This window comes from Phaenicophaeus curvirostris, chromosome 1, assembly GCF_032191515.1.
Source record: "Phaenicophaeus curvirostris isolate KB17595 chromosome 1, BPBGC_Pcur_1.0, whole genome shotgun sequence".
NCBI classification, from domain to species: domain Eukaryota; kingdom Metazoa; phylum Chordata; class Aves; order Cuculiformes; family Cuculidae; genus Phaenicophaeus; species Phaenicophaeus curvirostris.
The window spans coordinates 1,520,044-1,547,637 of NC_091392.1; the positions used below are offsets into that span (position 1 = coordinate 1,520,044).

Genomic DNA, 27,594 nt, shown 5'->3' on the forward strand with positions numbered 1-27,594 from the left:
TTGCCATCCTTAGCTTAATGTTTGCCCGTAGCTTGGTTTGCATAACAGTTTCAGCCCACCTATTGCTGTGATATCAGAAGTCAGATTGATAGGATGGAAGAGATGAACTTACCCGTGTTGACTACTGCATCAAAGTATTCTGGAAAATCCTGACTTATTTTGATGTACGTGTCCACTCTGGAGACTGCCTCTTCAATCTCTGGCCTGCTGAATAATCCTTTCCTCCGCAGGTGTCCCTCATATTTTTCTTTGTTCATCGGTACTAAGAGGATATATCTGGGTTTAAAGTAGGTATTTTTCAAGCTATGCACACCCTTTAAAATTAAGCAGAGAAATGCAATGTTTTATTCCTGGAAGCGTTTAGGAGAACAGTGTTTATCACACCTTACTAAGAAAGCAGTACTGGAAATCTGCATTTATTCTACAGGTATCGGAATGAAGCATCGACCTTCACAAAATAGGCAAGTTAAAGTTGAGTCCCCTTCCCTGGAAGCGTTTAAGGGACGGGTGGACAAGGCGCTGAGGGACATGGTTTAGTGTTTGATAGGAATGGTTGGACTTGATGATCCGGTGGGTCTTTTCCAACCTGGTGATTCTATGATTCTGTGAAAGGTGAAAGGTGCTAAAGCTGCATGTGGAAAGCCTTAGAAAAATAGTAGAACTTTTAATCTAATTCCACAGTGATTTAAAGCATCATACTCCTTATATCCACCAGTTAACAGCTTTTCCTTCTTTTCAATCCTTTCTATTAGGATGTTGAGGTTCTGGAGTGTGGTCCAGAGCAGAGCAACAAAGCTGGTGAAAGGGCTGGAGAACAAGTCTCACGAGGAGCAGCTGAGGAAACTGGGGTTGTTTAGCCTGGAGAAAATGAGGCTGAGGGGAGACCTTATTGCTCTCTCCAACTCCCTGAAAGGAGGTTGTGGAGAGGAGGGAGCTGGTCTCTTCTCCCAGTGTGACAGGGGACAGGACAAGGGGGAATGGCTTCAAGCTGTGCCAGGGGAGGTTCAGACTAGACATTAAGAAAAAAGTTTTCACCTAAAGGGTTATGGGGCGCTGGCAGAGGCTGCCCAGGGAGGTGGTGGAGTCACCATCCCTAGAGATATTTAAAAGATGAGTAGACGAGGTACTTCAGGATATGATTTAGTAGCAGATAGGTATAGTTGGACTTGATCATCTCAGAGGTCTTTTCCAACCTGGCAATTCTATGATTCCACAATCACTGACTATGCTATTGTACTGACGTGCAGCCCTACTTAGCAGCATCACCACCCTGACCCTTAGCTTTCCACTATGATCAAACTAACAACTTTCTCCTTCTAAGTGAAAGGGTGCAACCTCATTGAGATACAGGCATATTTCTTCTGCTGGAGCAGCTTGCAATGTTACCTCCTCCCTAAATTGGGTACAACCATAACTCCCCAGCAGAATTCTTCACCCAGCACATTCTTCATCTGTTACCCCGTAGTCGGCTGTCTTAACTTGAACCATTTTTACTATCTCGAATAGCAGTTAGAATCACAGAATGGTTTGGGTTGGAAGGGACCTCAAAGCCCATCAAGCTACAACCCCCCTGCTATGGGCAGGGACACCTCCCACTGGATCAGGTTGCTCAAAGCCGCATCCAACCTGGCCTTGAACATCTCCAGGGAGGGGACAGCCATAACTTATCTGGGCAGCCTGTGCAAGTGCCTCAGCACCCTCACAGGACAATATTTCTTCCTAATATCTCATCTAAATCTCCCCTCTTTCAGCTTAAACCCATTCCCCCTCATTCTATCCCTACACAGCCCGATAAAGCGCCCCTCCCCAGCTTTCCCATAGCTCCTTTAACCACTGGAAGAACCTTTAGTACAGCATCCTAGGAAATATCTACATGTGGCTTGCACCAACTCCGTCATAAGGACAATGGCTCTGGTTGGCACCAGTTGACAGCTGAGGACTGCTAACACCTATAATCATTTCAAGTTAGATTTGAGAACAGAGACCTGTTTGCGTTCTAGGACTCAAAGACAAGGTCTTATTAAATGATGCAGGTAATGACACCAATCCTGAACTTCTGACAGCTCTCCTTTGCACTGTCTCATACTTTGAAGAGTCTTTTCTCTCTCCCTCTCCCTCATTCGACATATAAAAGAAAGAATTGTGACCAGGTATCCCTGCAATACGGTATTGTCACTATGATATCTGTACTGAGTTTTCAACGCCTGAGACCTGAGGCTAGTCCTGCTTGCTCTGAACTTTCCTTGACCTGCCTATAACTTCTGTTTTACTTGGCTCTGCTGTGACAGCAATTTCTCTTGTTGATCAGATGTCTCTATTGAATTGTTTTATTTTTCTTTATCTTCGTGTGGTACATAGTTTTGTATGGACAGCAGTAACAAGCTCCTCTTCCAGGTAGAATGAGATGTTTATGATGCAATGTAATAACATAGTGTAGATAACTACAAGCCTGGCAGGATAGCAAAGACCTTGAGAAGTGGAAACACAGGACACAATGCAGAGGACTCCAGGCATGGGATGATAAGAGATGGGGCACAATCTTGACTCTACGTGCCTCACAATTATAAATATCTCAATAATGGTCAGCTAAAAAACAGGCCTGGAGCTGGACAGAGCTGATTTTAGGGGCAACAAGAAAAAATGATATCTAATATATGTTAAGGGCATCATCTATAATGAATTCTTGTATCAGAAATAGTGTGGCCAGTGGGACTAGGGAAGGGATTGCTCCCCTGGACTTGGCACTGGTACAGCCTCATCTCAAATTCTGGACTCTGTTTTGGGCCCCTCAGTACAAAAAAGACATTGAAGGGCTGGAATGTGTCCAGAGAAGGAGAATGAAACTGGGGAAGAGTCTGGAGCATGGGGGTTACGGGGAGCAGCTGATGGAACTGAGGTTGCTTAGTTTGAAGAAAACTAGGCTGAGGGGAGACCTCATCGCTTGCTGCAGCTCCTGGAAAGGAGGCTCTTCCCCTAAGGTTTCTTCCCCTAAGTGACAGGCAATAGGATGAGAGGAAAGGACCTCAAGTTGAGCCATGGTAGCTCTAGGCTGGATATTAAATATTTCTTCACCAAAAGGTTTGTCAAGCATTGGCAGAGGCTGCCAAGGCAAGTGGTGGAGTCCCCATCCCTGGAGGAATTTAAAAGCCGTGTAGATGAGGTGCTTAGGGACATGGTTTAGTGGAGAAGTTGGCAGTGTTAAGTTTACAGTTGGACTTGGCCTTAAGGGTCTTTTCCAACTTAAATGATTCTATAAATTCATAAGCAATTAGGAGCTGCAGACCAATGAAGAAAGAGAAAGATGCAAACATGTCATAGTGAGGGTGATGGAGCACTGGAACAGGCTACCCAGGGAGGTTATGAAGTCTCCTTCTCTGCAGATATCCAAACCCACCTGGACATGTTCCTGTGCAACATGCTGGAGGTGACCAGCTTTAGCAACAGGGATGGACTAGATGAGCTCCAGAGGGCCCTTCCAATCCCCACCATTCTGTGATTCTGTGATATACAAATGATTCCAAGAGGACCCTGGGAGGAGAAAGTTTCCTGAATGTGTATGAGGATAAGAAAGATCGAAGGGCTACCTGAGTTGAAGACATCTATTCATTTAACAAAACTAAAGCACCTCACTTTCTTCAGTTAACAGCATGGGTTATAGAAAAGATGCAACTGGTATTATATCCTGTTTCCTTTGACTTCCCAGTCTGAATGACTGGATAACCAGCAACAAATGCAGTAGAGAGTGTTCTCTAGCAAGAGACAAGGTGTACTTATATATTAGGAAGAAATTCTTCACAATGAAGGTGGTGAGGCACTGGCACGCGTTGCCTAGGGAAGTTGTGGATGCCCCCTCCCAGAGGTGCTCAAGGCCAGATTGGATGAGGCTTTGAGCAACCTGACCCAGTAGGAGATGTCCTTTCCACAGCAGAGGGTTGGAATTGGATGGGTTTGAGGTCCCTTCTGACCCAAATCGTTCTACGATTCCATATTTCTGGAAGCAGGATGAGACACATTAGCCACTCTGCTTTTTGAACCCCTCCAGGGGTGTGGACTCCACCACTTCCCTGGGCAGCCTCTCCAGTGCTTCACCACTCCATCCATCAAGAACTTTTTCCTCATATTCAGTTTAAATCTCCCCTGGTGCAACTTGAGGCCATTTCCTCTCATCCTATCGTTTGTCACTTGGGAGAAGTGACAGCAGCTTCACTAACTGGAAGCATAGACTCAGCAAGATTGAACTTTCACAATTTGTGTCAGTCTCCTTTATCAGTGAAAGATATACTCTAGATTAAAGGGAATGAACAGCTCTAATTTTTTAGTCTTGGCCCACAGACCATAATTAAAACTTCTAATAGTGGTAAATCACTTTTGTTATGAGCCTCGCAGAAGATAATGGAGTTCAATAACTTCTATTCAGATATATAACTCACCATTATTGTTTCTCATCTGCTAGCGGAGTCCACAGTGATGCAAGACTATGCATAATTACTATGTGAACTCGAAACTTCAGTGACAAAGGAGTTTCTTAGCTGTCTGTCCATGACAGTAGCTTCGGTAACACCTAGTAAAAGTTACGGTCACTGCCCTTGTGGCTCGGTTAACCTCCTTATGAATAAATATGATGTTCCATTAAGTTCTTTCTCCTAAATTATTTGATAACGCGTCTAGTTTGTGAAGAATTGACAGCTTTAAAACACACCCCACTCCATCATATTTCATCTTCTCCTATTTTTCTTCCCTTGTAAATTTAGGTTCTGCCTGGCAAGACGACAAACACGCTCAAAGCCTATCGCAATCTGTGGAGACTGAGGGTTATTACGTTATTAATTTGCTGTTTAATATCAGGCACTTAAGAACAGGATTGCAGCATTAAATTGTGAACCATTTGAGGAGGCAGCTACTAATTTTTTAGTACTGACATGCTGCCATTCTCTTATTTGTACATTTATATGCAAGCTGCTAAATGCGTAGAGTTTTATTTGGGCCAAAGGAGAGTAAAGTTCCTTGTGAACACTGAGTTTCTTAAATGAAAACTAGTTTTTCCATCACCAGTTTGAAAAACAAAACAATGATCCCAAGACTAATTAAATTTAGTATCAATTTATGCTTGTTTCCCTACTCATTCCATCACTCTGGATGCACAACTTAGGATCCTATGTTAGCACTGGAGTTCCTTTTTCTCACTTCACCTCGTAAATCTCGATCTAAGATAATGAGAAGTATATAATTAAAATATTAGCTTAAAAGTTAGTCTTTTGAGACTCCAATAGACAGGTTTTGACACTTGGCTTGTGACTCAGTTTCTTAATGCTGCAAGACTTCTGAGATTCTGCCCGCTGTGCATGTGGACCTAACAAATCTCAGAGAGGGTAAATTAATCCCTCAAAAAGATTGTGTCTTTTAACAGTTCTGCCCAAAATATTGCCCCAGGCTTCCATGTATCCTCCATTGCTTCATCAGCAAAGGAGAAGCATGATATTCTTTTAGGGGTCATCAGTAGGTTGCTCAGAGCCCCATCCAACCCAACCTTGAATGTTTCCAGGGATGGGGCCTCCACTGCCTCCCTGGGCAACCTGGGCCAGTGTTTCACCACCCTCACTGTAAAAGAATTCTTCCTTTTTTCCAGTTGAAATGGCCCCTCCATTAGTTTAAAAGCTTTTCTCTTTGTATTGTCACAACAGGCCTTGCTTAAACATCCCTCCCCAGCTTTGCTGTAGTCTCTTTCAGTACTGGAAGGCTGCTACAAGGTCTCCGAGGAGCCTTCTCTTCTCCAAGCTGAACAATCCCAGCTCTTTCAGCCTTGTCCTCACAGGAGAGTTGCTCCAGCCCTCAGACCATTTTCATAGCCTGTGAATTACTCGTTCAAAGACGACTAGGCCATAAGCAGTCATAAAATCATAGAATCACAGAACAGTTTGAGTTGGAAGGGACCTTAAAGATCACCTAGTTCCAACACCTCTTGCATGGGCAGGGACACCTCCCACTAGATCAGGCTGCTCAAGGCCCCATCCAACCTGGTCTTGAACACTTCCAGGGATGGGGCAGCCACATCTTCCCTGGGCAACCTGCTCCAGTGCCTCACCACCCTCATTGTCATAAATTTCTTCCTTATGTCTAGTATAAATCCGCCCCTCTCCAGTTTATACCCATTGCCCCTTGTCCTATCATTATGTGCCTTTACAAAAAGTCCTTCCCCAGCTTTCTCATAGCCCCTTTCAGGTACTGGAAGGTCGCTCTAAGGTCTCCTCGGAGCCTTCCCTTCTCCAGGCTGAACAAGCCCAACTCTCTCAGCCTTTCCTCATATGGGAAGTGCTCCAGCCCTCTGTTCATCTTTGTTGTCCTCCTCTGGAATCCTTACCTCTATTTCTAAGTGAACGCAGGTCGCAAGCCCCTCTCTGGCAATTGATTCTACAGTGTCTCTTCCAAGTCCGTAGTAATAGTCACTGTATTTATAGGTGGCCAGAAACTTCCCCTGAAATTCAAAACAGCAAGTGTAATGAGGAAATATTTCAAGGAAAACAACTTCCTTAAAGGAATGTAATGACTCTGGACTTCCTTGCTTTCTGTCCTTAAGAAGTTTCTCCCTGCCTAAATTAACAATGATGATGAGGCCAAAGGGAAAACAAAACTTGCAGGGAAGAGCACTCAGTTGGTCCTGAAGGCTATGGGCTTGTACATTGTTCATGGATAATAAACCACCAGCGTCTTGAAAACGAGCTGCTGACAGGTTACAGCTTTCATTGGTTATTCGTTCCCACTGTAAAGAAAGGAAGATTGAAAAGCAAGGAGCATCCTTCTTTCGACGTTAGACCAAACCATATGGCCATGCCAGACAAAAGAGAAGATGCCAAAGAAAAAGAGAGGACAGAAACAAATCTGCAAGGAGAATATGTAATTGGCCAAGAAATTTCAAAGTTAAAAGCTGACAACTGAAACTTTGGTTCCCAGCAGCACGTCTAGAGAGATGCAAGCAGATTATACTCTCTTAAAATTAAACTACTTGATTACTGAGAGTTATCATTAAGGACCAGATCAGACTGTGTTGGCTCCCTTACTTGTATATATACAAATAATGAGCTGTGTTGTGGCTTTTCAAGCCAAAGTTTTATTGCAGAAACAATAAACATCAGAAGCAGTAGCTGGAGGCACATTGCCTTCAGAGAGAGACAGAATGCCTTTAGGGTGAAATTGCTAAACTTTAAAAGGCTGCATTCCCTGCAGGGTTGCTGGAAGGTTTTGAAGAAAAAGAAATAAAAGAAAGAGAAGAAAAAAGGTGGCAGATATTTCAAAAGCTATCTAGCAATTTGCATATGAAAATAAGTTTATTTCTACATTACACTACTGTTTAAAGATTCCTACTGACCATTAAGCCCATTTACTGGTTTCTATACGTTCAGACAGGAGAAAAACAGTATAAATATACAACAAATTTGTGGTTTCTGTCTATGAAATTAAATCACAAAACTGTGAGTGCACACACAGACACAAACTTAATATAAAACCCCCCAGAAATCAGACTGGGACAGAAAAGTTGAGCTCACTCTGGGTGTGGGAAATAAACCATCTAGGGCACTACTTACTGTGTTCACCATTTCGCCAAATGCTTCTTGAGAAACGAAATAGTAATCAAGCCTGTTTTCTTCACCAAAGTAAGCTGCCCTCGTAGTGTGACAGGGACTGGAAGATATACGGTATAATAAAGAAATAACCTGTTTTCAATCACAGAAGCAGCTAGGGAATAGGAAGAGGGGAAGGGAGAACACTACAAATCATTTTATTTTTAAGGAGAGAAGATATATGAGAAATATAAAGAGGTGCAAATCATACCGCTAATGCTGCATATTTGAAAGATTAACCCATAAATAATAAAAAAAAGTTTAAATGTAACATTCCATTTTGGCTATAAATCCCCCCTGGCCCAGGACAGCCTGAACTGAAGCTGTCACCGCTCCCTGTAACACAGAAATGATGAAACCACTTTTTAATTCTGTTATGTCAGCTTGTGGATGATATAAAGTAGAATCCTAAATACAGAAGAGGAGACTAGGAGTTCGGTTGAACCGTGAGGTGAAGAAAGAGATATAAAGACCAATCTTTAAATAGAGCCCTAATAGAAAGGGGAGAAACAATCCTGAAACTAGAGAGATAAGTGGGATACCAGGCAGGGAAAGTAATTGCCTGCCAGCACATAAGGACAAGAGGATAAACCTCAGATACACGAGCTTAATACCAGGGTGAAACACTGAAAAAAAACCCCTATACAAACCCCAAAACCCCCAGTTAAGTCAATGCAGGCAGCAATTTTAGATTAAAGTAAGCCATGGCTCACATTCTATCTAAGGAAATTATACTTTGTGACTAGTTTATGCTTTTGTTTTAATTTTTACACTGTAGGATAATAGGAACACAAGCGTAATCATAGAATCATAGAATGGTTTGGGTTGGAAGGGACCTTAAAGATCATCCAGTTCCAACTCCCCTTCCACAGGCAGGGACATCTCCCACCTCCCCAGCCACTTCTGTTCATGGACTCGAGGTCCACGAAGTTCAGTCTCTAATGCAGAGCTTGACAAATCTTAACTATTGTGGCATTAGAAGGTGGCACCTTTTTTCATAAGTGGCAAATGAGAACAGTCTGCGGCACATGGGTTCCATAAAATCTCACTTCAAAGGCCTGATTTTCTTTTAAGATATTATGAATGCATCCAGCTTTAAAGGTCATTCCTGAGCACCAGCCAGATGGTTTGAGGGTCCAATTTCATTTTATTTTTTGAAACACTTTTAAGCATTACAACCTCTTTTAATTGCAAGGCCATGTTTACATTTAAACTGCCAGGATATCTTGCATGAAATACATTTTTAATGAGTGGAATGTTTGAAATTTAAAAGTCTAAGCTATAAAATTGCTTAAATCTCCACTGAATAATTAAAACACAACTTTGCTTTATGATTGCAATTTTCTGCTCTGTTAAGATTCTGTCTCTCTCCCTTCCCCCTCCACTCCACGCATAAAACTTTCAGGAAATAAAATACACAGCATTAGAACAAAGCTCTTAAGAAAAAACACATAGTGCTTGGAAAATTTCAATGGGCGTTCAATTAGTTTGTAATTTCCAATCTAGTCTTTCAAAACATAGGAATAGCTTTAAAGAAAGGCAAAAAGTCATTTTTCCAGTCACATAACTTGCACAAATCTTCTCTTAAAATGTCCTTTCAGCTTTCTAGTGTAATTATCTAATCCAGCAAGTGACTACAATTGGAGTCAGAGCAGAAAAACATCCAGGCTCCTTTACCGTGGCGTGTTATGTTAGAGAAGAAGGCTACTACTAGACATGCAGAACATGGTTCTGTGATGCTAAGAACACTGAGAAATCATTCTCACAGATGCATGTACCTTACAACTCACAATTTTGGTACTTAAAGGAGCACAAATACAGACCTAGGTCCTGTTGTGGCAAAGGCCAGACTCATGAAACTGTAGCCGAAGTCTGATTCAAAATGAACAGATAAATTTGTTTATTAAAAAGTCTGAGAAAACAGAGGACAGACAATATAATATCCCCAAGATAAGAAGGAGATGGAACTGTTGGTATGGGTCCAGAGGAGACCATGAAGATGATGCGAGGGCTGGGGCACCTCTGCTATGAGGACAGGCTGAGAGAGTTCAGGTTGTTCAGCCTGGAGAAAAGAAGACTCTGGGGAGACTTTATGGTGATCTTCCAGTACCTGAAAGGGGACTACAAGAAAGCTGAGGATGGACTTTTTACAAGGGCTGGAATGACAGGACAAGGGTGAATGGCATTAAATTGGAAGGGGGAAGAATTAGATGAGCCATTAGGAAGAAATTCTTCACAATGGACGCGATGAGACACTGACACAGGTTGCCCAGAGAAGTTGTGGCTGCCCCCTGCCTGGAATTGTTCAAGGCCAGGTTGGATGGGGCCTTGAGCAGTCTGGACCAGTGGGAGGTGTCCCTGCCTATGGCAGGGGGTGGAACTGGATAATCTTTAAGGTCCCTTCCAATCCAAACCATTTCCACGATTCTTTAACAGGAACACAGACTGGTGAAGAACAATGTGCGCTGTAGGATCTATGGAATTGAGGTACTGTAATGAATGGAATGAGTGGACAAGAGGAACAGCTTGCACCACCTAATTTTAGGCAACAGATAGTAGTGATCTAGCTTAACCAGACTTCCCATCTACTGCAAATAGGTAGGTACCTCAGGGAAGCGATTAACAAAGGCTGAACCTCCCTTGGAAAGAGAGACTTTCTCTCCACTAAGTTCACAGGAGCCCAAGGGCATAAGGATCATAATTCAGGCCTTTCTGATAAGGAGAATTAGTACTCCCAGCAGGTGGTGATGTCTGAAAGCTGTCATTTGCTTTGATAACACTGCTCGCGGGATAATAAAATGGTCCAGCAATTGCACTTGCTTCTTTTTGTAGCTTCTGGATGCAGTCTGCCCATGCATGCTAATGCATTTATACGCAGGTATTGTTAAAAAAATTAAGAGAAATGCATGCACATCTAAACAGATGCTTAGGTTGAAGGACATTAGGGAGCATAGACAGAATAGATCAATAAAAAGGAGCTCTTAATGACACATTTATGTTTGCTGTTCACCTTTGAAAAGATCATGATAACTTAAATAGCTTTCCTTTTAAGGAAGTATTTGATGACTACAGGCAATCAAGCCCTGGGAAGAGATAAAATGCATAGCAATTAACATTTATGGGTTGTCTTTAACTTATAACTTCCAACAACAAACCTGCAGCAATTCTAGCCTTGATCGCTTGATGTTCTGTTAACCTTAGGGAGCAAACTTACCCATATCTGAAGAAATTCTTGAACTGCCTGCAGATCTTATGAGTGAGCTCTCTCTTGCCACAGGCCAGAGGGCCAGTTAACACCAGCATGGGGTAGGGAGTATCGAGGCTGGGTAAAGTGCTACAAGAAAGGAAAACAAGGAGCCATTACATTACCTACAAATGAAATCATCAGCGACTTTGTATTAAGCTTTTGCAGAGACTTTTTCATCATTTCAACCAATCTCATGTCTGTTGCGCTATTCACATTGTTCACAGTTCAGACGAAAATCAGGAGAAGCCTGTGCACAGTTTGATATGTCCTAAACATAAAAATAGCACAAAATACTGCATTAAAGACCCCTAGGTCTCTTTTGCGAAAGGAATAATCTTATGTCTGCTATAATCTTTTCCAATTTATTGCCTTTTCTAAAGCTTCCTCTGCAGGGATGGTGTTGCTGGGATTTGTTTAAGAGTTTTCCAAGTCCATCGCCGAGACGGTAGTAATTTAATGATCAGGATAATAAGCCTAGCATGAACTTGCACTCAATCCTACAAACCTTTATGCGCTCCTGCTTGACTCTTGCTGACTTCCACGCCCTTGCCTGATGAAGGTGGAAAGTTGTACAAACTCTTCAATTCAATACAATGAAAAACACTAAGATCCTTAAACTGAACTGAACATAAATAACACTATAAGAAAAGAATCTGAAGAGCTGCAAAAACACAGTGCTCCATTTTCTCCATGCTGAGTAGATGGCTAGATCCTCACATTTCCAATTCCAGCTGTAAATACTAGAATGAATAGCATTTCTGTACTTTTGAGTGTCCAGCAATTTATTCAGATAACTAAAAATGGAACGCAACTGTGTGCTCTCATTATTAAATCTAGCAGGATTTTGAGATGCTGCCACTTGATAATCATAGAATGATTTGGATTGGAAGGCACCTTAAAGATCATTCAGTTCCACCCCCCTGCCATGGGCAGGGACACCTCTCACTGGAGCAGGTTGCTCAAAGCCCCATCCAAAGTGGCCTTGAACACCTCCAGGGATGGGATATTCATGACTTCCCTGGGAGCCCTGAGCCAGTACCTCACTGTCCACACAAACCCCCCAATTTCTTTCTAAAATCTCATCACAATCTCCCCTCTTTCAGCTTAAAACCATTCCCCCTCTTCCTACCCCTGCACTCCCTAATAAAGAGCCCCTCCCTGGCTTTCCTGTAGCCCCGTGAAGCACTGGAGGGAAAAATATGTCAGAAGTAGTTGAAATACCTTCAAACACACTTACTTATAACTAAACAATAGGTTCAACTAAATTTAAATTTTCAAGTGGTAGAAACCTGCCAACTTGTGTTACGCTTCCATTTAATGTGATTTAAAGTGGGTGATCATGAATTCCTGAAAAGACAGTATGTTTCTTCCCAGCTTTTCTCTTATGAGTAACAAACTCTGTAAGAAGTAATGATAACCATCAAACACGAGCATGAAGGAAAAAGATTTCAAAGTAATGGCTTTACTCCTATTCCAGATACAGTAAAACGGTTCTATTTTCTACCAGATTAAATGTATATAATGGACTTGATACTTCAGAAGCACTAAAATAATAATGTAATTCAGACTCCTAATTCTCCTGGGGAGTGCAATTCTCACAGAAGAAACAACAGATACACCTAATAAATTCAGAGACCAGCTCGAGTCTGTACAGAACTGTGAAATGAACCCAGATCACAGAACTGCGGAATGGTTAAGGTTAGAAGAGACCTTAAAAGGTCATCCAGTTCCTACCCGCTGCCATAGGCAGGCACACCTCCCACCAGACTAGGCAGCTCAAAGCTCCATCCAACCTGGCCTTGAACACCTCCAGGGATGGGGCAGCCACAACTTCCCTGGGCAACCTGGGCCAGGGCCTCATTGCCCTCATAGGGAAGAATTTCTTCCTAATGTCTAATCTAAATCTCCACTTTCCAATTTAAAGCCAGTCCCCCTCATCCTATCACTACAGACCCTTGTAAAAAGTCCCTCCCCAACTTTCTTGTAGACACCTTCAGGTACTGGAAGGTTGCTAAAAGATCTCCCTGGAGCCTTCTCTTCTCCAGGCTGAACAATCCCAACTCTTTTAGCCTGTCCTCATAGCAGAGGTGCGCCAGCCCTCAGATCATCCTTGTGGCCTCCTCTGGACCCATTCCAACAGTTCCATCTTCTTCCTCTGTTGGGGATTCTAGAACTGGACACAGGACTCCAGGTGTGGTCTCATGAGAGTGGAGGGGAAGATTTACCTCTCATGACCTGCTGAACAGGCTTCTTTTGATGGAGCCCAGGACACGGTTGGCCTTCTGGCTATTGATATCATCAATGAAAATATTAAACAGCACTCGTCCCAGTATGGACCACTGAGGGACACCACTTGTCACTGATCTCCATCTAGACATCAAGCTGTTAACCAGTACTAATGCAACCATCCAACCACTTCATTACCCACCAAACACTCCACCCATCAAATCCATCTCTCCCCAATTTAGAGAGGAGGATGTTGTGTGGGGCCATGCCATAGGCTTTACAGAAGTCCAGATAGATCACATTCATTGCTTTTCCGATATCCACTGATGTAGTTACCCCATTAGAATCATAGAACCACTAGGTTGGAAAAGACCCATGAGATCATCGAGTCCAACCATACCTATCAAACACTAAACGATGCCCCTCAGCACCTCGTCCACCCGTCCCTTAAACCCCTCCAGGGAAGGGGACTCAACCCCCTCCCTGGGCAGCCTCTGCCAGGGACCAATCACCCTTTCTGTGAAAAATATTTTCCTGATGTCCAGCCTAAACCTCCCCTGGTGGAGCTTGAGGCCATTCCCTCTCGTCCTGTCCCCTGTCACTTGGGAGAAGAGCCCAGCTCCCTCCTCTCCACAACCTCCTTTCAGGGAGTTGGAGAGAGCAATGAGGTCTCCCCTCAGCCTCCTCTTCTCCAGCCTAAACAACCCCAGCTCTCTCAGCCGTTCCTCATAAGGCCTGTTCTCCAGCCCCCTCACCAGCTTTGTTGCTCTTCTCTGGACTCTCTCCAGAGCCTCAACATCCTTCTTGTGGGGAGGGGCCCAGAACTGAACCCAGTATTCAAGAAGCGGTCTCACCAGTGCCGAGTACAGAGGGAGAAGAACCTCCCTGGACCTGCTGGTCACGCAGTTTCAGATATAAGCCGGGATGCCATTGGCCTTCTTGGCCACCTGGGCCACTGTTGGCTCATGTTCAGTCATCTGTCAACCAACATCCTCAGGTCTTTCTCCTCCAGGCAGCTCTCCAGCCAGGCAGGACTTGCCCTTGGTGAAGCCACGGTGGTTGTCTCTAAATACCACCCTGTCCTCCATGCACTTTGTCATGCTTTAGATCCAGGTTCAGTGTCCCACTCACTGGACTAATTTAAAGCAAAACAGTAGCTAGTCGCTTGGGAGATTTAAGGATTTTTTTTACTTACTGTGCCAATCAGTGACATTTACAAAACATTAAGGACTAGCACAAAACTTATTAACATAATACATTAAAAATACTGGAGAAGGTAAAAATCCATCTTCAAAATTCTTATCTGAATCTGTTAGGTTGCGACAGCCTGTTTATTTCAAGAAATATCTTCTCTCTTGATGATTTGAGCTGTTCATACTCTTCCCTTTTTCTGACATTTGAGGTAAGGAAAAGACCAACAAGATCCCAGGAGGAAGTAGTGACAGTTGTGGATACTACAAGTGCAGTACTATAAAGAAATTATTTAAAAAAATGGGAATTCCTGGAAACATGCTTAGTGACCAGAGATTCACTATTAACCAAGATGCAGCAGAAAGGTTCTTGCTCAAGGCCAAGCCCTTCATGAATAATGATGTCAAAGTAGGTCTGTGAGGACAGAACCCTTATTTTTAACACAGTTTTAATATGTTCTTCCCTCAGGCACAGAACTTGGTATATGCTTGCGAACTGCAGAATTCCTCTGTACTCTTTTCTTTTACAAGGATGTGTTAGAGCCAGTAATGACACAATACATCATAGAATCATTAAGGTTGGAAAAGACCTCTAAGATCATCCAGTCCAACTGTCAGCCCAACATCACTGTGCCTACCAAAACATTTCCTAAAGGGCCACACCTACATATTTTTTAAACCCCTTCTAGGGATGGAGACTCTACCACTGCCCCGGGCAGCCTCTTCCAATGCTTCACCACTCTTTCAGTAAAGAAATTTTTCCTAATATCCAATCTACACTTCCCCTGGTGCAACTTGAGGCTGTTTCCTCTCACCCTTTCCCTTGTTACTTGGCAGAAGAGACCAACAACCACCTTGCTACAACCTTTCAGGTAGTTGTAGAGGGGGTTGGTCATTACTTGGTATGATTATCACACTCAGAATTCAAATTCCCTTACATAACTTCCAGTGCTCAAATTCCTGATATCTTCAAATTCCTTGCATTTATTATTTCATCAAAAGAGCATGGAGAATATTTCCATACCACTATTTTTCATTGCATCACCACTACCTGGTCCTCAAACGGTAAACTAAAAGTCTTGGATTTCTTACAACTTATAAGCAATAGCTTGTAAAGGGTTCTTGGCCCATTTAATGTGTGTCTTTCAACTTTCCGTGTCTTTGGTGTGTATAGTAATCACAGAATCATTATAGTTGGAAAAGACCTCTAAGATCATCCACTCCAGCCATCATCCCAACATCACCTTGCCTAATGAATCATGTCCAAAAGTGTCATGACTACACGTTATTTGATTGCCTCCAGGGATGGGAACTCCACTACCTCCCTGGGCAGCCTCTTCCAATGCTTCATCACTGTTTCAGTAAAGAAACTTTTCCTAATATCCAATAATACACTGATGTGCAAGATTAATAGATTTCCAGGCTGGAACGGACTACAGTGATCTTCTAAGTTGGAGTCCCTTCATCACACTGGCAACAGGATTTCCCTGTGTTAGTTCTTGTTTCAAGCCTGATAACTTGGGTTCCATTAGAGCAAATTTTAATTAAAAACGTTCCAGCTATAAAGAATTCTTGGTACCCTTTGTAAATTGTTCCAATGGTTAATTACCTTCATTGTTAAAAATAATTATGCTCTATTTCTTCTCTGAATGAATTTATCCTCTATAGCCTGATACCAAATTCATCATGTGCTTGCCCAGTAGACTCAAGAGCCCTCTGCTATTAAATTTCTGCTCCCCATTCAGCAGTTATAACTATGATCAAGCCACCTTTTTAGATGTCACGTGTATCTGGGCAGAAGTGTCAATCCGCTTGTTGGTTGTCAGCAGATGAACATGAGCCAGCAGTGGCCCAGGTGGCCAAGAAATCCAATCTTGGACTGTATCAGAAACAGTGTGGCCAGGAGAAGCAGGGAAGTGATTGTGCTGCTGGACTCAGCATTGGTGAGGTTGCACCTCGAATGCTGGGTTCAGGTTTTGGCCCCTCACTCCAGGAAGGACATTGAGGTCCTGGTGTGTTTCCAGAGAAGGGCAACAAAGCTGGTGAAGGGTCTGGAGAACAAGCCTTATGAGAGGCGGATGAGGGACGCGGTATTGTTTAGCTTGGAGAAAGGAGGCTGAAGCAAGACTCTATCACTGTCTACAACTCCATGAAAGGAGCTTGTAGCAAGGTGGGATTTGGTCTCTTCTCCCAAGTAACAGGTGATAGGAGGAGAGGAAACGGCCTCAAGTTGTGCCACAGTAAGTTCCTGGATATCACCCAAAGGGTTCACAAGCACTGGTGGAGGCTGCCCAGGGAGGTAGTTGAGTCCTCATCCCTGGAGGTGTCTAAAAGACGAGGAGATGACGTGCTCAGGGAACTGGTTTAGTAGTGGGCAGGTACAGTTGGACTCGATGATCTCAAAGGTCTTTTCCAACCAAATGATTCTATGATTTATAATAGGGGAAAAATACACTACATCATTAAAGAATCATAAGGCACACAGAGAGACAGAATGACATAAGAATCTTAATGCTAATGTTTTTTTTCACAGTTAGAATACAGAATAATGTAACCTTTTCCTTTGTTTTCTGGTTTTATTTTTAATAGAGATATTACTAAACCAGAATTAATTATAATCTCATCTAGAAAGATAGATGCAAATGAACTGTAACAATCTGGTTCCAATAAACATTTCATAGCATAGAAGACTGTAACGCATCTTCATTAGGAAGATTTCTTCAATGACTGTGTTGTGTGCTTTCCAGCTGAGCATGGGCAAACATTCAGAGCATCATTAAACAATTTTGGTCAGCACCATAAATGCTGGTCTGCGTGTTTATATGTTTGTGTATGCAATACCTCCGACAGAAGACAGAATTCTCGTTTTCCAGCAATGAATATACACATACGCCATCCAATAAACAAATATTTAAATAAAGTCTATGTCTGCATTGGAAGAAATCCATGCCTTTAGGTAAAACTATTGTGCTTTTTTTCTTAAGGATTCTCTAACTCTACAAAACAGTAAATACATCTTTGCTTTGTCTGTTTCTTTTAATAGGCTGTTAAGAATTCTCAGAGCTATCATCACCACTGGGATGGGTCCTGTCTTTCATTGACAATCCCAGAAAACACAAGACTTACAATAAAGATATTCTAAATAACATAGAATCATTCGGTTGGAAAAGACCTTTGAGATCATAAGAGTGCAGCCATATCCGTCCACTGCTAAACCAGATCCCTGAGCATCTCATCTGCCTGTCTTTGAAACACCTCCAGGGATGGGGACTCCACCATCTCCCTGGGCAGCCTCTGCCAGGGCCTGAGAACGCTTGAGGTGAAGAAATTTTTCCAGAGGTCTAATCTAAACCTTCTCTGGTGCAATTTGAGGCCATTTAGTCTTTTCCTATTACCTGTCACATGGGAGAAGAGACAAGCGCCCACCTCACCACAACCTCCCTTCAGGGAGTTGTAGAGAGTGATGAGGTCTCTTCTTAGCCTCTTTTTCACCGGTGTAAGCAACCCCATCTCCCTCAGCCGTCTCTCATAATGCTCGTTCTGCTTCCTCTTCACCAGTTTTGCTTCTCTTCTCTGGACATGCTCCAGCCCCTCAATGTCCTTCCTGTAGTGAGGGGACCAAAACTGAACACAGGATTCAAGATGCAGCCTCACCAATGCTGAGTCCAGGGGCAAAATTACTTCCCTGGTCCTGGTGACCACGTTGTTTCTGATCCAAGCCACGATGCTGTTGGCCTTTTTGGCCACCTGCACCACCGCTGGCTCATGTTCAGCCACTGTCAAGCCACATCCCCAGGGCCTTCTCTGCCAGGCAACTTTCCAGCCAGACTTCCCCAAACCTGGAGCGCTACATGGGGTTTCTTTGAGCCAAGTGCAGGACTCGGCACTTGGCTTTCTGGAATCTCATACCATTGGTTGCAGCCCATGGATCCAGCCTGTTCAGATACCCTTGCAGAATCTTCCTACCCTCAAGCACATCAACAGTTCCTCCTAGCTTAGTGTCGTCTGTGAAGTTACTAAGCACACATTCAATCCCTTACTCCAGGTCATTGATAAGGATATTGAACAGAACTGGCCCAGCACTGAGCCCTGGGGACACCACTTGTGACCAGCCTCCAGCTGGATTTAACACCGTTTGCCATCACTCTTTAGGTGACAGCACAGGGTGCACCTGTCCAGGCCAGTGGCAGCCAGTTTCTTAAGCAGAATTCTGTGACAAATGGTTTGAAAGGCTTTATTAAAGTCCAGGCACACTATATCCCCAGCCTCTCCCTCATCCATTAAACAGGTAACCTTGTCATAGAAGGAGATCAGATTAGTCTGACAGGACCTGACTTTCATAAACCGACGCTGACTGGGCCTGATCACCTGGTTTATATTTGAAATATAAATGTCTGAGTTGCTAAGTCATGGATCTTAAATTGCGTTACTCGGTTATGAATGAAGATATCCAAAATGGTGCTAGAACAGGGTGGGGGACACAAAAGTCGCTATCAATACCCACTGTAGCTAGGGAAATAATAAACCACCTACACTTCATAGTACTTCTGTCAAAGCATTCCCCCAGCATTCATCAAGCAAATATAATAACATACCTGCAGGGCAGCAAAGTAAGGCTATTTCCATTTTCTAGATGAGAAATGAGACTGAGAGAAGTCACCTGGCATGGCAATGGCAACACTGGAAAAAGAACATTCACTTGCTTCTCCTTTCTGTACTTTAAGCGGCAGCCAGGATCATCTCCTCCCAAAGGCAGAAGTAGCTGGAATTCTCCAAGCACAAACTTGAAGATTTTGACCTTATGAATAAAAAATGTGCCCCAAAGCCACAAAATAAAGTCATTTTGTTCACAATGGGATGCCGATAGTGTGAAGAGAGGGAGCAGGTATAATAGGAAGGGGATATGTTTTACAGCTCTCTTCTGCCTCTAGGGATTTTTAAATTGCCTTTGGGTATTGATAGGAATTTTGCATCTTTCACGTATGGCGCAAATGACCATCTGCTTCAACAGATTGTTTAAAAGAACTGGAGCTGTGGACAATCTGTCTTAGACTTTAGGGGTGAATGACTAACTTCATTTCATAATCCATTTCAACCAAATAAGATTTGCCTCATTTCCAGGCTGCTAACAGAATACTATGGACCTTCTCCTCTTTGCTAGATTAATTTAAAGGTGGGAGAGGGACAGGAAAATGTCCTCCTAAACATGACAACATATTTTGCTTTACTTGAGTGCCACCCTCAGGAGCAGATGTGAAGTGGAGGTAAGCTTACCTGTCAAAGATCCTCTGGGGCTGCCGCATGCTGTTCTTAACGTGAATCATATGGTCTTTAGCAGCAACGACTTGTAGAGGAGGATCATATTTATTCACGGCAGCAACCTGTTCCCATAGGTTAGGGGCAAAAGAGAGAAGAACAGTGATGTGATTGTTTCCAGTTGCAACATGTTTCGCAGATCGCTATGAGTACCGATGGCTTCATATTTATGAGGGTCAATCTTTGCATATGGCTCATCTGAGAGCACTCTGCTACATCTATCTTTTCAGGAGATTTAAGCACAATTTGATAGGTGGATGGAAGGCAGCCAGACATAGCTCACCATCTTTAATATATTCAGCCTTTTACTGGAAAGAAAACAGGAGGCCACATAAGATGCAAAGTAATTTTGCTTAGGTTTTAATTATCCATTAATTTGCATCTTCTCAGTCCTGGTGAAAGACGCTGAACTAAAATCCTTAGGGACCAAAGCCACTCGTTTGTTCGTCACAAGCAGAACAGAATGGGCATTAACAAAGTGAGCAAATTGCATTTTTCCTGACGATGCATTTCTGCCTTTCCTGAGACGAGCAGCACTCAAATGCCACCAATTCCCTCCATCTATTCTGCTGAAAGCTTTGTTGAGGGTACTGACCACTAATGAGTTGTATATTTTTTCACATTATTAATGCTACCAACTCAGAAGCAGGTTAGGATTTACTAAGGCATTTCATGTAAACCATCAAAAATCAACTTGCTGACACTGCTGCAAAATATACTGTAAACTCCGATGAGGGCCAGCCCCATATCAGCAAGGAGCACGGTGCAACAGGAGTGGACCTTCAAAGCAAAACATTCAGTACTAAGGAGACAACATGCACACTAGTTTGGGGGAGTGATGGAAGGGAGCTCGTGTCACTGTAGCTCCAGTGTGGCCCTTTGGTCTGAGTCAGTGGCTAGGAGCACATTAGGTGCACATCAGCTGGTTAAGGTTAGTCCAAAAAAAATCTAGTTCATATACTGCAAGAGTTCCACAATGAGAATCAAGAATGGTAAGTTGGGCAACTGGGAATTTCATCTCATAGAATCACAGAATCACCAGGTTGGAAAAGACCCATCAGATCATTGAGTCCAACCATCCCCATCAATCACTAAACCATGCCCCTCAGCACCTCGTCCATCCATCCCTTAAACCCCTCCAGGGAAGGGGACTCAACCACCACCCTGGGCAGCCTCGGACAGGGACCAATGACCCTTTCTGTGAAAATTTTTTTCCTGATGTTCAGCCTAAACCTCCCCTGGCGCAGCTTGAGGCCATTCCCTCTCGTCCTGTCCCCTGTCCCTTGGGAGAAGAGGCCAGCTCCCTCCTCCACAACTTCTTTTTAGGTAGTTGTAGAGAGCAATGAGGTCTCCCCTCAGCCTCCTCTTCTCCAGGCTAGACAACCCCAGCTCTCTCAGCCGTTCCTCATAAGGCCTGTTCCCTAGCCCCTTCCCCAGCTTCGTTGCTCTTCTCTGCACTCGCTCCAGAGCCTCAACATCCTTCTTGTGGTGAGGGGCCCAGAACTGACCCCAGGATTCAAGGAGCGGTCTCCCCAGGGCCGAGGCCAGAGGGAGAATAACCTCCCTGGACCTGCTGGTCACGCTGTTTCTGATCCAAGCCAAGATGCCCTTGGCCTTCTTGGCCACCTGAGCCCCTGCTGGCTCATGTTCAGTCAGCTGTCAACCAACACCCCCAGGTCTTTCTTTCCCCGGCAGCTTTCTAAACTGCACTTCTGATCTATAACACACCGCAAAGTTATCTTTATCAGGGAATGCAGGGATATGATGTGAGGGAACATTTTTAAGCTGAAAGAGGGGAGATTTAGGTTAGAGATCGGGAATGAGAACGGTGGTGAGTGGTGAGGCATTGGGACAGGTTGCCCAGAGAAGTTGTGGCTGCCCCATGCCTGGAGGCGTTCAAGGCCAGGTTAGATGGGACATTGAGCAACCTGATCCAGCAAGAGTCCTTGCCCACAGCAGGAAGGATGGAACTGGATGGGTTTTAAGGTCCTTTCCAACCCAAACCATTCTGTGATTTGATGAGGCAAAGAGTAAGACCAATACGTCGGGCAGGTGGGGTAAAAACCACTCTGTTCCCATCCCTTCTCTATGTTCATTACAGAGAGAGCCTAGCATTAAACAAGAACCCTAATATTTATGTAGCTAAAGCTAGGAGTGATTAATTTCCTGTAAGGATCATTTTTAAAGGATAAATCCCTGAAATCCAATCCCAATTGGCAGCTGTTAATGCTAACAGTTGTAGAATGGCTTTAGCCCAAACACTACAGGCAGCAACCAAATTACAGTAAAAGCAGCACAAGAGGGTAAGGTTTCTATTGCAATGGAAAGTTACTGTAAGCTGATTGAGCAGGTGTTTTGGGGGATGAGATTTTATAGTAAAAGCTGTACAGAGTAGAATCATAGAATAACCTGTGTTGTAAGGGACCGTAAGGATCATCTAGCTCCAACCCCACCCCTGCCATAGGCAGGGACACCTCCCACTGGATCAGGTTGCTCAAAGCCCCATCCAACCTGGCCTTGAACATCTCCAGGGATGGGGCAACAGTGACTTCTCTGAGCAACCTGTGCCAGTGCCTCACCACCCTCAGAGTAAAACACTTCCTAGCATCTAATCTAAATCTCCCTTCTTTCAGCTTAAAACCGTTCCCTGTTTACTTTGATTAGCTGAGTAACAATAGCTTCTAAGTGGATTCCTACACTGAGCAGAGCTTCTAGGTAAGCTTTGCATTTTTACATACTACAATTGCTCCAGAAATTCTGTAGATTTATAGCTGGATGTCAAAGCAAAACTCTCTGAATTTGTAGCCTATCTTAGAGGCTGAAACATGGAAGATTTGTCACACACAGATGACTACAAAGCTACATTTGCATGCACAGTGTTTTATATTCTTTATTTAGCAAAACTCCAGAATGATATGATGTCTCCATACCTTTTCTTCCACGGAAATCTTCTTGAGATCCAGTTCAGTGAGTTGGAGCATCTTGAAAATCGCCAACAGCCAATAGTATTTTTCCTCCTAAAGGACAAAGTTTCCACTTTGACGAAGTACTTAACTTCAACAGTCTAATATTTAATTTCAATTGGCTGAGAGTAAATTGGCTGTAATACATTGCAACATGAAAAGCTTTTGACCCTGAAAGATGTCGATACACTGCACAAACTGACTCCCCACCATAAGCTTATTAAAACACCAACTGAAAGGAACAGGATCAGATTTTACTTAGGGGATGAACATCTAAACAGAAAAAGGTTTTCAGATTACAGAGGACCAGGGGTTGCCTATATCAGGTGTTTTTTTCATGCTAGTTTCTTTGTGTGCCATGATAAACCAGTCTCATGAAAGCCAACATAAAACTGGCAGTTCCAGGAAGGAGAAGTTAAACCCTGAATATTTTTCTTCTCTCTGACACTGGAAACCATTGTAAAATTCAAACATAATTTAGAAATCACAAAAGTTAGGGTAGAATCATCTTTGATCACTCGGGGCAAATTGCAAGTGCAGAGTCAAAGTCAGAATGTTTGATATTTCACCATTGTCATTGCTGTTTACGGATGCTTAACTTGTTAATTGAGGAATATTATGGGAGCCATAAATGAGAAATGAGTAAATCCTAAAGAAGAAAAGAGACATATGATTTTAAAAGGGGTTCTATTGAGTTCCTTTGGCCTCTTCCCAGGAACAGTTGAACACAGACCTCCAAAGCAAATGAAAACAGGATTTTTCCATAGAAAAATCACAGCATACTGTGAGTACAAACATATAAATGGATTCACAAATGGAATTACATAAATTCACAGATTTACTACATGGACATTAAGCATTGTGATTCATATGCAGCTTTGGTTCAGATAAAACTGGGTTACCACCCCAGGGGAATCATCACTCATTCTTTCTTGTACTCATTCCCTGAAATGACCCGGCCACTTCGAGTTAGAAACCGAAGGTAAACGGATTCCGGTGTGATCCAACACACCAGTTCTAGGTTCTTATTTTTGGCTTCCTCTTTAGTTTTTTCTTACCTGTAAAGGATTTTTTAGAAGATTTAAAACTCTGAGGAGAGGGAGATCTTTAATCCATTCAAATTCACGCAACTCAGCAATCTAATTAGTGGCAGAAACAAAGCATAAATCAGTGTTGACAGAATCCATGCTAACTATGCGGGGGGAAAAAAGTATCTTAATCCCTGCTTTTAAAATCTGGACATAAAAAAAATTCATTATACTCACAAAATGGGCATACATGTTAACTGCATTCAATAAGGCACTTCTAGTCACAAAAGGCAGACAACTTGGATGTTAGCCGGAGCAGCAGTATAATACAGACAGCAATTTCAAACCACCTGCATTTTTCCAGTTCTTTCAAATGTCAAGCCTTAACGCATTTAACTTTTATGCGGCTGATGTGCTTAAGTGCAGCAATTCTGCTGTTATATTTGTGCATCAGTTGACTAGCAAAAAAATTCATTCCAAGAAGAATTTCTTTTCACTGGAGCTTAAATTTATCCTACTTAACTTGCAGCACTTGACTGAAAAGCAGCAGCAGAGCTGCCCTTGGATGCCTGTGTCCAGCAAGTGCTGCATTCCACTTAAGGTCCTATCTATCCACAAAGGACACCTGGGTTCACTGCACTCAGGCACATCAGATGAGCATTAGAAGTCGTGTGGGATTAATGAATATTCGTACGCCCAAAGCGAAGTCATAGAATCATAGAATAACTTGGTTGGAAAAGACCTTTGAGATCATCGAGTCCAACCGTACCTGTCCACTACTAAACCAGACACCACAGGACTTCATCTCCCTGCCTTTGAAACACCTCCAGGGATGGGGATTCCACCACTTTCCTGGGCAGCCTCTTCCAGGGTCTCAAAACCCTTTCCATGAAGAAATTTTTCCTAATATCTAATCTGGATCTCCCCTGGTGCAACTTGAGGCCATTTAGTCTTTTCCAACACCCACCTTGCTACAACCTCCTTTCAGAGAGTTGTAGACAGTAATAAGGTCTCCCCTCAGCCTCCTTTTCTCCAGGCTGAACAACCCCAGGTCCCTCAGCCACGTGTCATAAGACTTGTTCTCCAGCCCTTTCAACAGCTTCCTTGCTCTTCTCTGGATGTGCTCAACCCCTCAATGTCCTTCTTGGAGTGAGGGGCCCAAAATTGAACATAGGATTTGAAGTGTGGCCTCACCAATGCCCAGTGCAGGGGCACAATCACTTCCATGGTCCTGCTGGCCACAGTATTTCCGATAGTCATGCTAGATCCTGAGTGAACAGTTGTAAGGCTCTCAATTAAAACAAAACAGGTCAAATAGAATCCATGTTGCTTCATTTTTTTCTGTTACATTAGCCCAAGTCAGTCACTTAACCTCCTTTTATAATCAGTGGAGAGAGGCCATTCCAGAGGTCATCCTATCCATGGAAGGCTGGGAAGAATTGCCTTGTGCCTTTTTTCCCTGCACTGTCAGAAGACTGAACCGAGAAGACTTCAGATTCAATCCTTAACTTATACTCAGCCGATGTAAAGTGTCTAAAAACATAAACCACAACCACAGGGGGCACAAAGATGATCTGAGGGCCGGAACATCTCCCATACAAGGACAGGCTGAGAGAGTTGTCTTGTTCAGCCTAGAGAAGAGAAGGTGCCAGATAGACCTTACATCAGCCTTCCTGTATTTAAAAGGGGCCCCAGGAAAATTGGGGAAGGGCTTTTTATCAGGGAGTGCAGCAATAGAACAAGAGGGAATGTTTTTAAGCTGAAAGAGGGGAGATCTAGGCTAGATATTAGGAAGAATTTTTTTCCTCTGAAGGTGGTGAGGCACTGTCACAGGCTGTGCAGAGAAGTGGTGGATGCCCCATCCCTGGAAGCAGGGAAGGAGCCTTGAGCAGCCTGATCCAGTGAGAGGTGTCCCTGCCCATGGCAGGGGGGTTGGAACTGAATGATCTTTAAAGTCCTTTCCAATCCAAACCATTCTATAGCCTACCCAATTCTCATTTCGAGATAATAAGAGGCCAACCATGGAGTAGTTTTGGCTAAGTTAAACGCCATTTGCAGGGTTTCCTAAATAAATAATGGAAAGTCAACTGTCAACATTCAAAAATCATTGAATATGTGTACGAGAGCCATGGTTTGCAGATAAACCTATCACACCCGTGTTTGAAAAATCAAGAATTTAAGATCATTCTGGGTGGTAGCAAGCCGAAGCAACTCAGATCTTTCTGTTTTAATTCATTAAAATTCTTTTTAAGTTTTTCTTCAGAAGGAAATGTTCATAAAATGGTGACTCATTAAACAGTTCCAATAACATCATTAAAAGAGGCAAATTTTGATGAGGTAAAATTAATAGCTTTTGCATGCCGTAAAGAACAGTGGAAACTATATGAAGCAATGAAAGTGGTGTTATTAATGCTAATAGCAACCAAACTATTAGTTAGTTTCCTGTCTGGTGCAATTGATGTACCTTTAAATGTCAGCCTGCACACAGTGTGAGAAAAAGAATTCATAGCATCTTGAATTAAATCCTCTAAATGTATCTTGCAAGTGGGGAAATACGACAGAAAATGTTCAGTTACAGGGCTATATTTTTATTTCTTATTTTCTTCGATTTCCTTTGCATATGCAGATCTGTCTCTGATACCAAAATGATTCATGAACTGATGGTCTTTTCAGTTACGGATCCTGGAAAATCAATATCAAGTGTATTACATATAAATGGCTTGGGCTTTAAAATTCAAATACAAATGAGCTGGATTGTGTCATTGTATTTCCAGTGAAAATTCGCTGCATAACAAAAGCCACTTTATAATAGAGTACAGGCAGTTCTGCCTCAGAGAAAGTTTCCAGCTGAGAGCTCAGAAGAATCTGTGGTCATAAAATTGGGCTGAGAGATATTAGTAAACCCTCCTGAGGCCTGGCAGTAGAAAAGCTGTGATGTAAGTAAAGATCCTCAAGAATAATCAACCTGAAAAAGCTGCATACTCATCCCTATCTTATCCACTCAAGGGAGCACTGTTAGTTCTTTACATCCATGAGCACTAAATACTACAGAAGCGATATCCACATAAAGATAAAACCTCCTAGAGGTATGAAATAAGGCCTGAGGAGCACACTATGAATCGGCATATGAAACAGCATTGGAGTGAAACACTAAAGGAAAAGAAATGTCCTCTTTTCTAATATCCATTTCTTGCAGAGCTGTAAGACTTCTTGATTATGCCTTAAAGGGGTCAAATTGCAGGACAAAAAATCATCAATATAAAGTATGTTACCTGGTTATCCTCTAGGTTGATAATCTCTAGCAGGTCATGTTCCTCCAAGCCTTCTAGACTAGTTATTTTATTGCTGGATAGGTCCAGCTTCTGTAGAGTTTTCAAGCTGTCCAACCCAGTTATCTTCTCAATCTGGTTCGAGCTCTAGGAAGACATGAAAGCATATAAACTGTTGATAAAGTTCTACAGATGGAAATCAACATTCCTGAGGAAGCATAGAGTTCACTTCATTGTCATGGAAACATAGAAAAATAGAATAGAATTATGAAGGTTGGAAACGACCTCTAAGATCATCCAGTCCAATCCTCAGTGTAGCACCACGGTGCCTTACTAAACCATACAACTGTGTGCCACACCTACATGGTTTTTGGAAGACCTCCAGGTATGTAGCCTCCACCATTGCCCTGGGCAGGCTCTGCTGGTGCTTCACCACTTGATCAGTAAAGAAATTTTTCCCAATATCCAGCCTAAACCTCCCCTGGCACAACTTGAGGCAGTTTCCTCTTGTTCTATCACTTGTTACTTGGGAGAAATGCCAACACCCACCTTGCTACAACCTCCTTTCCATGAGCAGCAGAGAGTGATAAGGTCTCCCCTCAGCCTCCTTTTCTCCAGACTAAACAGTCTCAGGTCCCTCAGCAGCTCCCCAGAACCCCTGTACTCTAGAGCCTTCCCCAGCTCCGTTCCCCTCCTCTGGACATGCCCCAGCCCCTCAAGGTCTTTCCTGGATTGAGGG

At 43.0% G+C, this 27,594-nt stretch overlaps 1 protein-coding gene across 6 annotated transcripts in view; it reads right to left on the reverse strand.

Annotated features, from left to right (window-relative positions):
* Positions 1-27,594, reverse strand: part of LRGUK (leucine rich repeats and guanylate kinase domain containing) — a 70,114-nt gene that overhangs the window by 26,758 nt on the left and 15,762 nt on the right. For 5 of the 6 annotated variants that reach the window (XM_069861819.1, XM_069861665.1, XM_069861570.1 and 2 more), the window contains 8 exons: positions 26,859-27,002; positions 23,617-23,697; positions 22,526-22,612; positions 19,554-19,660; positions 10,831-10,950; positions 7,581-7,677; positions 6,359-6,472; positions 113-314 (listed from right to left, as the gene is read on the reverse strand). In XM_069861819.1, coding sequence (XP_069717920.1) covers positions 113-314; positions 6,359-6,472; positions 7,581-7,677; positions 10,831-10,950; positions 19,554-19,660; positions 22,526-22,612; positions 23,617-23,697; positions 26,859-27,002 — 952 coding nt within the window. The remainder of the gene's footprint in view (positions 1-112; positions 315-6,358; positions 6,473-7,580; positions 7,678-10,830; positions 10,951-19,553; positions 19,661-22,525; positions 22,613-23,616; positions 23,698-26,858; positions 27,003-27,594) is intronic. The other variant, XM_069861755.1, reaches the window with a different exon arrangement.